At 37.4% G+C, this 12,949-nt stretch overlaps 1 protein-coding gene across 4 annotated transcripts in view; it reads right to left on the bottom strand.

Moving 5' to 3' along the window:
• The window catches only part of LOC135987108 (pleckstrin homology domain-containing family H member 2-like), a 53,926-nt gene that overhangs the window by 1,222 nt on the left and 39,755 nt on the right, over nucleotides 1-12,949 (bottom strand). For all 4 annotated transcript variants that reach the window (XM_065631795.1, XM_065631797.1, XM_065631794.1 and 1 more), the window contains 9 exons: nucleotides 11,885-11,982; nucleotides 11,223-11,400; nucleotides 9,242-9,397; nucleotides 7,131-7,228; nucleotides 6,612-6,753; nucleotides 5,742-5,887; nucleotides 4,203-4,332; nucleotides 3,163-3,249; nucleotides 1,025-1,162 (listed from right to left, as the gene is read on the bottom strand). In XM_065631795.1, coding sequence (XP_065487867.1) covers nucleotides 1,025-1,162; nucleotides 3,163-3,249; nucleotides 4,203-4,332; nucleotides 5,742-5,887; nucleotides 6,612-6,753; nucleotides 7,131-7,228; nucleotides 9,242-9,397; nucleotides 11,223-11,400; nucleotides 11,885-11,982 — 1,173 coding nt within the window. The remainder of the gene's footprint in view (nucleotides 1-1,024; nucleotides 1,163-3,162; nucleotides 3,250-4,202; nucleotides 4,333-5,741; nucleotides 5,888-6,611; nucleotides 6,754-7,130; nucleotides 7,229-9,241; nucleotides 9,398-11,222; nucleotides 11,401-11,884; nucleotides 11,983-12,949) is intronic.

The following is a 12,949-nucleotide window of genomic DNA, read 5'->3' on the forward strand; positions in this document are numbered from 1 at the left end:
CTAACTTTTTAGCAAGTGACAGTCACCATCGACTGGAAAAGTACTTGCACTTTATCAAACAAATTAATGATGGGGAGAAAGGAGATGCCTAATAGAGCTTTTTTCTATTGCTCCTTGCAAATAATGTAATGTTATTCCCATCAGTATACTAGATACTTTGTCGTCCACAGCCTTAACTGATTCAAACAGATGGCTTCTTTCACTTTGAGAGAGATTTTGAAGTCCAAAAGATGACGCTCTTAGAAAAAACTTTCATGACGTGTTCCCTCAGTTTTGCGAGAAAGTATCTAGTGCTCAGAGGACTAAAGATGCAGGGTAGATAAAAGGAATGAAGACTTCTAGGAGCTTTTCACTGTATTTTCTCCTGGCAATCCACACAACCCTACCTGTAAGGGCGCAATCTGAGGGAAACTTGAACAGACGTATTTTACTATGCTTATTTGTAAGAAGAGTCGTGTTTTGACCCAAATTCATATGTGGAGTTTTGTATTCAATTTCATAAATTGTTCTGACTAACAGCAAAAGACTTCAAAATCTTTCTTTTTAAAAAAAAATATAGTCAATTGTACCAGTGAAGGAGAGAATCTAGATTTAGAAAACCATGAACAGTTTCTTTACCAAAGGTAAAAATATCCTAGAATTTTTAAAAAGTAAATGATATTTCAGATCTCGTGTTCTACAATTCCACTGTAGAACACAAATGTACCTTCTTAAAATTATCTCTGGTGCTGATCAAGCAAACGGATGAGTTTTTGGGTACTGCAAATACTTCCTGTCCTTAAGAGCCTTCTTTGTCCTTCCATGAAAAATTTGGAATGTTAGGGACATGAAAAGAAAAGGAACGCATCGGTATTGTCACTGTTAGCTCTTATATTACTAATTGTTTTGCTTCCTAAAACCATCTGGCAAGAGTCAATAATCTGAGAGTGGTAGTGTTTCATCTTTTCCGTATGTTAAGGATTATCCACTAGAAAAAGTAGAAGAGTAGCAGATGGTGGGAAACTGTTTCAGGTAATATACCAACCTTTGGTTTTGCCATGGCAAAAAGGTGTTTTTCAGTTGATTTGTCCTTTGTCTGAGCATTGTTAACAACCAGCATAAAATCATCTTGGTAGCCTCCGAAAGTCATCAGACTCTTATATGTGTATGTAACTGCTAATCGCTTAAAAAAGAAAACCCAAAAATCAAAACATAAAGCTATAAGCAGGACAATGCAAGAAAAACAGATAATGACAAATACTTATTTAAAAAGTAAAATTACATGTATATTTTTCAAAATGTTGGTTTTAGCCTCTTATGAATCTTGAAATGAAGTATACATCTTGGGATAGCGCCATTCAGACCTTCACTATGAGGAAGTTCCACTGCAGATGATAACTCTTGTAAATTTGACCTCTGTTTCTATTCCAAATTAATTAGATCAAAGATATTATAAGCAGGTTTCAACTCAAGTGTGTAATTCAATTTACACAAGTCTTGACTGACTTTGGGAGAAGTTAATCTTAGGAATTCCATTTGAAATCGAAGCAGTGTCTAAATAAAGTAAATGGCAGAGTATGAGAATCTAAAGGAATTTAAATCCAGGACTTCTTTTTCTGCACTGATGTAGTTTACATACATACAAATGAAATTAAATTCTGTTCTCTTTTTTCATGTCTCTAATGAAATATAAATGCTCTGCAAGGCTCCTCTGCGTTCCATGTCTTGCCTCTAATTGTTCAATGTTCAACACCACACCAGGGGCCTTTGAGTCATTGATTTAGCATTTAATTTATCATTATGACTCATATTGATGTGCTGCAGATGTCCACATTTAAAATTCTTTGGGAGATAATATCTTTACAATAACTGACTTAATATCCTTTGTTTACTAAAACTCTTTTTGCCCTTAATTTGAAATAGTGTTTTCTCTAACTACCCCTTGGTCTCTTCTCCCAAGTAGCAAGTGACAGGACAAGAGGAAATGGCCTCAAGTTGTGCCAGGGGAGGTTTACATTTAACATTAGGAAAAAAATCTTTCCTGGAAAGGGTTGTCAGGCATTGGAACAGGCTGCCCGGGGAAGTGGTGGAGTCACCATCCCTGGGGGTGTTTAAAGGGCATTCAGACGAGATTCTTAGGGACATGGTTTAGTGCTAGAGTTAGGTTATGGTTGGACTCGATGATCCTGAGGGTCTCCTCCAACCGAAATGATTCTATGATTCTATGATCATTTCTGATACTGTGGATCCTTCCTACAGAAAACCAGAATATTCCCTGGCACCTGAGCATTTCTGGAACGGCAAGTCAGGCCTGTTGACACTGTAAACTGGCAGCGCCCTGCAGAAATGCCAGAGCTCGCTCTATGAGCAGGGAGAGTTCAAAGAGCTTTCTGCAGTCTGATGCAAGCTCTCTGTGCTTGTTCTCTGAACAGAGCTGCTGTTTGCTCTTCTCGTGTTCTTTATTATTTCTTAAACTGCAAAGCAATGTAATGAAAAGGCCCATATCAGTACAATTATAAAGTTGAGATTTTAATTTTCTGATATTCAATATTAACACTTGCTAATAGCGCCATGCCATTCTGTTTCCTTGCAGGATATAAACTAAAGCAGGGATCTTCTCAGGCACTGCTTTTTTTACACTGATTACCATGAGCCATTTTCTGTGAAAACTTTTATTGCAAATCAAAGAAAAATGAGAGACTAAAATGACATAATTAAATAACACTGGGTTGCATTACCTACTATTAAACAAAAATAATACAATGAAAATAACAATTTTTAAAGTAACTGCTCTTTGCCGAGTATATGTATTATGAATAATAACGGAAAATTAAGTCTCCAGCAAAAGAAAATTAATGTTATTGTAAGAACTCTAACTATGGATCTCCTGACATCTGAATGATTAAAACATTAACATTTCATTAAAAGACAGAAAAACTGTATCTGATAAACAAAAATAAATTCTGTGCAAAGATTTCATTACTTATTTCTATTATTAGTGCTACTATAACGATGATAACATTAAAGCATTTTGAAAGGAATGAATTTTTCCATTAAGAGAAAAACTAGATAACTTAGCATGGAAGGCTAATGCCATCTTTCATGTAGTATGGTGGTGAGTCTCTCCATATACTTAGTATTAAAATCTACTTTGACCAAAATTAAAACAGAAATTTCACTTACCATAGAGCTGTAATCTAGGATGCTTATGCCGTCTTCATGTACAGCAAACCATATGAAGGACTTCTCAACTGAGGATGTTGCTAGAGGCTACAAAAGGAAATGTTCTTTAATTACTACTTCAAAATGAGGCAATACGTAAATAATTATTAACTCTCAGGTGTTATAGAATTCTCTCCATCCACATATCTTACTGAGATTTACGCTGGGAGGAACTGATGTAAGGGAATAGAAGTAGCTGCCCAGAGCCATGGAGGCGGCCAGGGGCAGAACTATGAACTCAGCATAATACCCTCAGAGCCTCCCCCCGGTGCTTAGTCCTATAAAGTTTATAGTTTCATAAATAGATTTTTTTAAAAAGTCAGGTGTTTTAAAGTTTGTTCACTAGCACATAGGCAAAGAACAGAGTTCCGATAAGCATATTTATACATATTTATACTGGGAATACCTAATAAAACACGAGGAGTGAGGTGACAGTTCTTTTTAACATAGCTGTTACTTGAATCAAGAGAATTAAGACACTGGTGGTTTAAGAGAAATTGAGAGAGGCCAGTACAGAAGGGAGTGCTCTAAATGCCCTATAACAACATCTGGTGTTTCTGCAAGGTTCAGCTTCCACAGCCAGTTAATGATGCCTTTTCAATATTCTAGTAGTTACCAGGTAAAAAAAGTCTGAAACAAAAGGGCCATCTCAAAATAAAAAGTAAGAAAATGAAAAAATACCAGCTAGATTAATAATGCAAAGCAAGCAATACGTGTCTTGGAAAGTTACTATTATGGTATACTTAGTACTACAGCTATTACATTTCACCAGTATATGGCTTAACCAAGTTAGTAATTTGACAAGAGATTCAATCAGCTATGTATAGCACACTCATTTTCAACAAAAAGGCATTACTACTTGCAAATTATATTTATATTATAATATATGTTATTAAAATATAATATCTCAAAACATATTTTATTAATAAGTAATAAATTTATGATATTAAAATATAATGATATATTAAAACCCCACCACCACTCAAACTTACTAAACTTACTTTTGCTGCAAACAATTTAGCACCAAAGAAAGACCATTTTCTGGCTACGGTGAGATAAATGCGCACACAGTCTGCAGCGCTGTTCCCCCGGAGAGCCATCCATCTTGTAGACAATCGCTGACAAAGTTGTCTGTTGAAATGAAATATGTAATTTAGTTATTGAAAGGAATTTAAATGCTTACCCATAGTGAGTTTAATGAAAACGACCCCATTTGTTAAATTGATAAATTAATACAACAACTATCACTTATACAGCATGAAATTAATCTAAAACATCATTTAATATTTTTATGCACATGAAAATCACAAAGTATCTTTTAATTTCTGCAACATCATGATTAAATACTGATGTAGCAGTTGCAGGATAAATGGAAAAAGTCTAGTACAGCTTTAAATGTGTCTCTACAGATAATCAATTTACCTCTTATCAGTACTCAACAGCTATGCAAGTTGTCATTCTGAAAAATCCATCCAGCTTAGCATGTATCTTTACCTGTGACTAGTAGTAGACGTGGAAGATACAGCTTAACACTACTCCTTTTTAGTGTGATCTGGGCGCTGCTACCAAAGCAGGTGCTTCTAATGCCTGATGCATTCACACTGGCTCTTTTCTTTTGCGGCCCCATGGTGAGCTGGTTCAATAAAATGATCCTATGGAAAACTAATCCTCCAAAAGACCAAGCCCAGAATACCTTTCTAGCACACGGACCAGCAGGAACGACTCACCTGGCAGCCACAAGATCATCACGTGCAGATCCAGGAAAGGGAGGTGGAATGACTAGTAAAGGGAGTTATCCTCCAGGAGTTAGTCTAATCTAGGACCTCTTCTACTTTGTTCTTTGAGGTTAATTGCATAACTTTTTATATGTTGTCTGTATACTTTTGAATGTCCCTATTATCTTCTGAGTATGTGATAATGTTAGTTTGTGCGTATGGTAATGGCTCTAAAAATTTCTCAACCCTGTAGTGAAGAATGAGGAAAACATTTCTGTGATGTTTATTGGGCTTCAAAATTGCTGTATTGACATTGGCTAATTTATTACACTGTTCTGCTCTTCATGTCAATAGGTGTTGATTGAAATGACTTCTAGATTATTCATTTTAAATTAAGTGATACCTTACTAGAAAGTCCACTAAGTGAACGTATTGCCAATTTGACTGGCTGCCAGAGACTGTGCATTTGAATAGCAAACGCTCAGATCAGATCCTCATGTCTGTTACTTTCAGTAGTTCTTTAGTCTGTGCACAGACTTCATTTTGGTTTGCTGGATAAGAAAAACAAGGATTTCAAAATCGCTGGGTTTTGTAACACTGTGCAGTAACTCATCCAACTTTTGCTGGAACGCATGCTTCATTGACGGTCTGTTTAGATTAGAAATACACAGAGGGAATGGGTTCTTCAATTCAGCAAGAATATGAGTTTCAAACACAGATTTAGAGAAATAGGGCATAACAGTAAGTTGTACCTAATGACAATTTCCAACCTCCTCATTTCACCCCTAGACTTTTAGAGAATGTGAATCGCAAAATACATCTCACCTTAATTGTTCCTCTGTACAACCATGTCTGTATCTCTTAGGGTAGAATCTCTCCAAAACTTGTTTTAGTGTGTGATTGGACTTGGATTGGGAAGTGACTTGCCCTGCTGGAGTTGAGAAAGGCCGTTCAAAATCTCCAATCTCTACCTAAGGGAAAGACCGTGAAGAAGAACATTTTTTGTTACTGCACAGTAATTTTCTAGCTGGGTATTATGAGCTCTCTCTTCTCCTCTGTCTTACCAAGTATAAAGTGAAAACCAGTTTGCCAATTAATATATATATTTTTATTGATATAAAAGGCAATTAATTTATTATTTTATTTTCTATTTACCATGGAAAAAACATAAATATCAACTATAAATTGTACAAATATAATACTAGTTCTGCTGAGATTGCTACATCTCCAGCTGACACAAACCAGTTTAGATTCATTGAGTAACACCATCAAATCACTTTCTCAATAACTCTCCCTTGAGCCGTTAATTTTTTAAAAATAAACCAGCTCTTATAAAAACCACTTCTAGTAAAGGAGTCTTAGACTTCCATTAAACAACTGTTACCTTGGTGTATTAACTTGCAGAAATCATGTAAGGAATAGTGAATGAGGAAATGGTACATGATAAGATGATATTTAATCAAAGGGGGCCTGACCGCCTAGGAGGTAAAGCACATTTTCTCCGTACTAGTGCTGGGCACAGCACACGCTGTAACTGCCGTACAGAGTCAGCCTTGCACAAAGATCCCAGCCCAACTGATTGCCTGCACTATCTCCTGTAAAAGGTGGAGGTCACTTGACTGTCAAGCAAGCCTGCAACAGTTCCTTTATTTATGTTTTTCATCTGTATAACCGCTGGGTGAGCACAAGGATTACCTGAGCTAAAAGAGCTGTCAATTCCATCGCTAGTTCTTTGTTTACGGGGAACAGTCCGTTGACTATTTGATCATTTGTCTGATAGACTAGCAGCAGCTTCTCTCTGTCTGTCTCCCCATGGACTTGAACCGAAAAATAAAGCCTACAGAAAAGACAAAGTTATTAAACGAAAAAGACAGGGAAATGCATTAGTCCAGAGGATGAGCAGTATCTGCTCTGAATGCCACATGTTTATGTCAGTGTCAAAACACATCAGCAGAGCAACACTTCTACTTGGGCAAATGTTTAATTTCAGTCTTCTGAGTTCAGTGTTACTCTTTTTTTTGGACAGCCCTGCTCACCTCTTAAGAACTAGGAAAAAATAATTTTTTTTTTTTTCTTTTAAATTCTCCAGTTACACCCATTTACTATTTTTGTTGCAAGCTTTGAGTAAGCCAATATTTTCCAGATGAAGAAACTCTGCAGAAATTAAAAACAAATCTTGAGACAAGGCAGAGGTTTTATACTTGCTGTACAAACCTGTTTTTGTAAGTAAGGCGGACAGTCCTTGTGCCTTCACATTTCCCAGGGTGTTGTTCTTTGGAGGCTTGCTCCCATTTTGAAATGATGTCACAGATCTAGAAGGAAAGCAATACAAAACTGCCTTTGCCATATATTCCTCTTTGAAAACACCTTTGAATGAGATTTTCTAACTATTTTACTATCTTTCACCTATTATGTATCAGAAACACCCATAGCTTGAATTATTAAACTTAATGAAAGATAGCTTTACATGCATTTCTTTCTTGGAGCATTTAATAACGTTTTTGTTGTTTGTTTATCCTACAACACACACACTGCCATTGGAAATGAGCCAGAATCACAGAACTTGCTTCTGTGGAAAGGCCAGGGACTTGATTTAGCAGCAGCCAATGAATGTGCAATTATACAGAGGGAGTCGTTACATGATCAATCAAATGCCTTTGATCTCTGCCTTCTCTTCCTGCTGCATGCTGGAGTTTTTCAGGTCATTTCTAGTAACAGCTGTAAAGTTTGTATGGAGTTTGTTACACAGTGTGGCAAGAGCGGTTCAGAAGCAGTGCTGTAGGTGGGCAGATGGGGAGCAGGGGGAACAGAGGTCCTGGGAGCCCGGCTGGGCTTCACATCCCCGTTCCTTCAAAAAAGAGCCTTCCTGGAAGCAGGAACATGACCAGCTTCTGAAGTTGCGTTTACCAAGAAAATAAGTGCATTTTTAATACATTTTGCTTTCCATATAGTAATTATTCTAGTAGGGGAAGAGAGCTGATCACGGTGACCCTGCATTTGTTTGTCACTAAGGCCTCATTGTACCGCACCTTGTAATGCAAAGTGCAGCTGTGAATGGCGGCCAAAGGGTGCAAAAGAACTACATGACAGAAGCACAAAACATTCATTTTTCACTAATTGCTAAAAAGCTTGAAAAATAGCTAGTATTTTATTAAAGCCTGGATCATATTGTGTTTTGCCGATCTTTACTTCAAAGTATTTAATTCTAGCAACAGAGTAAAGTAAAATTCAGAATTCAGAACAATGACAAGCCAAACATTGTCCTGAACTGATCCTTAATTTTTCTGTATTTAGATAAGGAACCCTTTCTCTGTTTTTTTCCTTCCCTAATTGGCCAAGAAGGCCAATGGTACCTGGGGCGTATTAGAAGGGGGGTGGTTAGTAGGTCGAGAGAGGTTCTCCTGTCCCTCTATTCTGTCGTGGTGAGACCGCATCTGGAATAGTGTCCAGTTCTGGGCCCCTCAGTTCAAGAAGGACAGGGAACTGCTGGAGAGAGTCCAGCGCAGGGCCACGAAGATGATTAAGGGAGTGGAGCATCTCCCTTATGAGGAAAGGCTGAGGGAGCTGGGGCTCTTTAGCTTGGAGGAGACTGAGGGGTGACCTCATTAATGGTTATAAATATATAAAGGGTGAGTGTCACAAGGATGGAGCCAGGCTCTTCTCAGCGACAACCAACAGTAAGATAAGGGGTAATGGGTTCAAACTGGAACACCAGAGGTTCCACTTAAATTTGAGAAGAAACTTCTTTTCAGTGAGGGTGACAGAGCCTGGAACAGGCTGCCCAGGGAGGTTGTGGAGACATTCAAAACCCACCTGGACGCCTTCCTGTGTAACCTCATCTGGGTGTTCCTGCTCTGGCAGGGGGATTGGACTAGATGATCTTTTGAGGTCCCTTCCAATCCCTAACGTTCTGTGATTCTGTGATTCTGTAATATGAATGACTTTTTGGACTTCAAATGGTCGTCTTTTGGAGCTATACAAGAAATGTTAACTGAAATCTCTAAATGCATCTTGGACTCCAATTGCTTTTAAGTTTTAAAGGACTGTGATTAGTAAAAGCTTAATTTTCCTTCTTTAACCCAGCTGCTACTTCTATGAATATCTGTCTCCTAGAAAAAGCTTTAAAATATAGTTCACTGAAAGAATTTCAGCAGTTGAAAAAGTGAAATTTGTTTTAGTCTTCCCTTTTACATTATGAGGAAACAAACCTAAAGACATTTTTCAGCGTGAAAAATGTTTTCTTTTTACAATGTCTGAAGAGAGCTCTGTAAAATGAAGATATTTTGCTGGTTTATATGCAGAGCTCATTAAAGATTTTTGTTTACCTTGATGTTTCCTTGAAGACAGTGCTCTATATCCTTGCCAGAGGGATCATCAGAAAACAGTGCAAATCCCGACTGAGCTGGTTTTCTCATTCGTGTATCCTGGTTCAGGGTGTTCAGAAATTCCTCCACTGTGGTAGAGGCATCAAACCCAACAACCTAAAAAGCAGCCAAAATGTATTTCGCTATCAAACTTAAAAAAAAGAACAGCACCACCCCCTCCTCCTCCAAAAAACGAAGACAGTAAAGGACAATACCTCTAGAATAACACTGGCAATGTAAGACCCAATCCACCCCCTGTGAAGAAATTGCTGTCATTGAAAATGAAAAAAATCCATAAAGGGTTTGGAAAATATTCAAGATCTCCACGTGGGAAGTCCATTTAGTGGCATTTTTCTCCATTCAAAAATTGATGAATTTCCCAGCGGATCATACCTTCCTGCATTTTGTTTGTGAAACCAAAGTCACTATCAAAAAGCTTTCAAATGTAATATTTTTCATTTCTTTTCTTTGTTTAGACTAGCTTCCTTGCACTTGCTACACTTGAATTTCTGTTACAGAATTTCCATAACAGAAAGCAGTCTGGTATCTGAGCTTTATGTGACAAATTAAAAATGAAGAAAATGAAGAAAACTGTAATTTCCTACACTTTTCAATATGGTGGTGAAACAAATGAGATCAATTAATCATTTTTCATCATGTACAAGTTCAGGGGGCTATTTACTGGCAGATCTACATTGGCAGATCTAAAATATTTTACAAATGTTGCTCTATCAGTACTACATAGGCCAGAAACAGAGAGAGCTTTCTAAGTTTTATTTTCCCAAACATTATTTTTTTTGTCTGTTGTTACTAATATTAAAGCATTTTAGCAAGAGGTGGCAAGTGGCTTTCATACAGATCATAGTTGCTGATATTCACGTATACCTACTTTGAGGCTATTTCCTGTATTTGATAGAAAGCCCCTTACCTCTTTTGTTGTAAAAAAATACCTTGAAAAAAGATCTTAGACTTCTATTTTGGGCTTCTCAGTGGTAGGAATTAAAAAAAAAAGTGTTGAATCTAGCTTTAGTGATGAATACAAGAGTTTTCAATATGACTACAATTGGCTATTTGCTGATCCCACTGAAGTAATGTATTTATTTAATTACTGTTTTCATAACCCTTATGTTCATGAGCAATAAAGAACCAATGAGCAGTTATTCCTCTTCTTCTTCAAACTTCCATTTTGAAACCTTTTAGAATCATTTCAATACATGTTTTTTTTCTGTTTTACTGGGCAAGCAGTAAGCAATTAAGAAACTTAGAGGGGGAAAGAAGAGCAAGAGTTCTTCCGTGACCTGAAATGAAATGTTTGTTCGATGTAGTTTTGATTTCATATTAAAAACCTGCTTTCTGTCTAGGAATACTGTGAATTGTTAAAAAAATCTTTTCAGCCAGCTCTCAGGGTTAGAAACACAAACCAGGATGTGAGGCAGCCCATAGTGAGTTTCCTCCAGGCTTTGACTGATGAAGCCCCGAAAGAGTAAAGAGTGAAGCTGTGTTTGTTCTGTAACGAATATGGTTTTCCTTCAGGACTGATAACAGGAGTGTCAGCTGTGCTTCCAGGCCCTCCCTGAGATATTTAACTTCAAGATGACTGATGAAAGGAAGTGGAATTTCATACCTTTCCCTGTTCTTCACTCTAATTCATTCATCTGGTGGTCAGGTTCAATACGAAACAGAACTTCAGTATTTTTCACTCGTAAGAGGTTTTATTTATTTTTTTTCTTTCTTTTAAAGAATTTCCCCCACACCTTTACTCTTCGTTGATCAAATCTGACTCAATTACTTTGTGCCTGCCATTGCCAGCCGTGGCACAGGCTGACACTTGAACCATGCCCACCTTAACACTTATAATTCTGTTTCTGATATGCTACTTCATGTATATTCTAATCTCAGCAAGAGGCTGGGAAGTTAGATTTCATCATCTATCTGACATTACCTGATATATGCCATTCATGAAATGAACTGGAATACTGAAGGGCAGCGAATGGTGGTAGGGGTTTCTTAAAAGAGTGGAAAGAATTTCCATTCTGGAAGGTCTGGCTTCCCGGTCTCCGTTCTGCTGGGTACGCTCTACACATCGCTGACAATATATTGCATATTTCCCAAATTCAGTCCTGTGACAAAAAGAAAAACGAGGCAATTCTTGGGGGCTGATTAAAAGGATAGTGAACTGGGAGTAAATCTCTCTGGGGGTGCTATATGAGAGAAGCACTCAGATGTCACTTTGTGATATTTCCAATGCATTTTTCCATGTGGAATTACAAAAAGAATTAGTCCACTGAGACCAGCACAATTGTGCCAAAGATGAACATAGCTCAGAGTATTTTGTGTAACTGCCATATTTTGGTTTTCATGGTTTTGTAACATACAGTCAGGGTTCCAGTACAGAGTGTTTTTCAAAGCAAAGGATAACTTTCCTAAATGATACGTAGCAGTGACATGTACTACAGTTTAGTAGCGCTAGAGCACAATTCTACTCAAATTTCTTTTAAAATATATGTCAAAAGATCTAAAATATTAAATTGATTGAAAAAAGATTGGAAATAAGGTACTTCAGAAAGACTAGTCGACTAGCTGGGTAATAATGTTCAGACATACCTGGAATCTGCGTTCTTCTTTAAATGAAGTTTAAGAAGCCAAAGGAATGGGTGCTGAGGCAGAAAGAGTCCAATGCAGAGAGCCAAGAGCTGCAAGCCCTGGCCAAAAGGAAGATATTCACTGTTTTAAACATCTTACAAACTAAAACCTCCCGCTGTGGCTGCTGGCCAGCAGTGCAGCTTACTGTGCTAAGTTGAGTAACAGACAACTGCAAATAGGAATTCTAAAAAACAAACACAGAGAAAAAGCTGAGGAAAGAAGTATGTCATCAGAAGGCCAGAATGCTCTCTTTCTATTTACCTGTGTACAGCAAGTTTCTTTCAGGGCTGGAAATGGGAAAGTAGATCAGTTTGTACCAAAAGCAGTTAATACACAGGAAAAAACCACTAAGGCTGCCAGGCCAAGCACTAAGAAATGAGGAGAAGCCCGTGCAATTAGTTTAATTCAGCTCTCCTGAAGCAACCCATAAGATATTCTCCTCCTACCAAGTAGATAGTAAGTACTGAAAAAACAGTTATTCAATATTTTGACATATATTCATTGCTCAACATGTATCCATAGGCCTCACTTAATACAGACTGCTTTCATGTACCCTGGATATACACTTACTATCATTGCAACTACTTTTCTCACAATTGCATCAATGCATCATAGTGAAATTTAGAAAATGGGGTTTATCTCTTTGGATTTATTTGACTTGGCTGGTATTAAACAGAAATTTGACATCACAGGCACAGATAGTCCCTTTCATCAAATACCTATACTTTGCTGGAGGATAGTATCGGCTCTTTTTCAGGGAGACGCTGCAGTAGAAGCATGAAGCTGCAAAGATGTTACTGAACATATTAACTCTTAAAAATCATGCCAGTGTATTATGATAGCAACAATTTATCTGTATCAGAAGGAAGGTACTCAAGTACTGAAGAATGATTAAGTTCATCAGCCATATGTAACTTCAGTATGTGCTAATTGACATGAATGTGCTATTAATATGTATGTTATAAAAGCTTTGTGGATGTTTTAGTGATGCAAAAATACTGGCCACATCCCAGATGTGGGCTGTTT

Source organism: Caloenas nicobarica, chromosome 3, assembly GCF_036013445.1.
Source record: "Caloenas nicobarica isolate bCalNic1 chromosome 3, bCalNic1.hap1, whole genome shotgun sequence".
In the NCBI taxonomy this organism is placed as follows: Eukaryota; Metazoa; Chordata; class Aves; order Columbiformes; family Columbidae; genus Caloenas; species Caloenas nicobarica.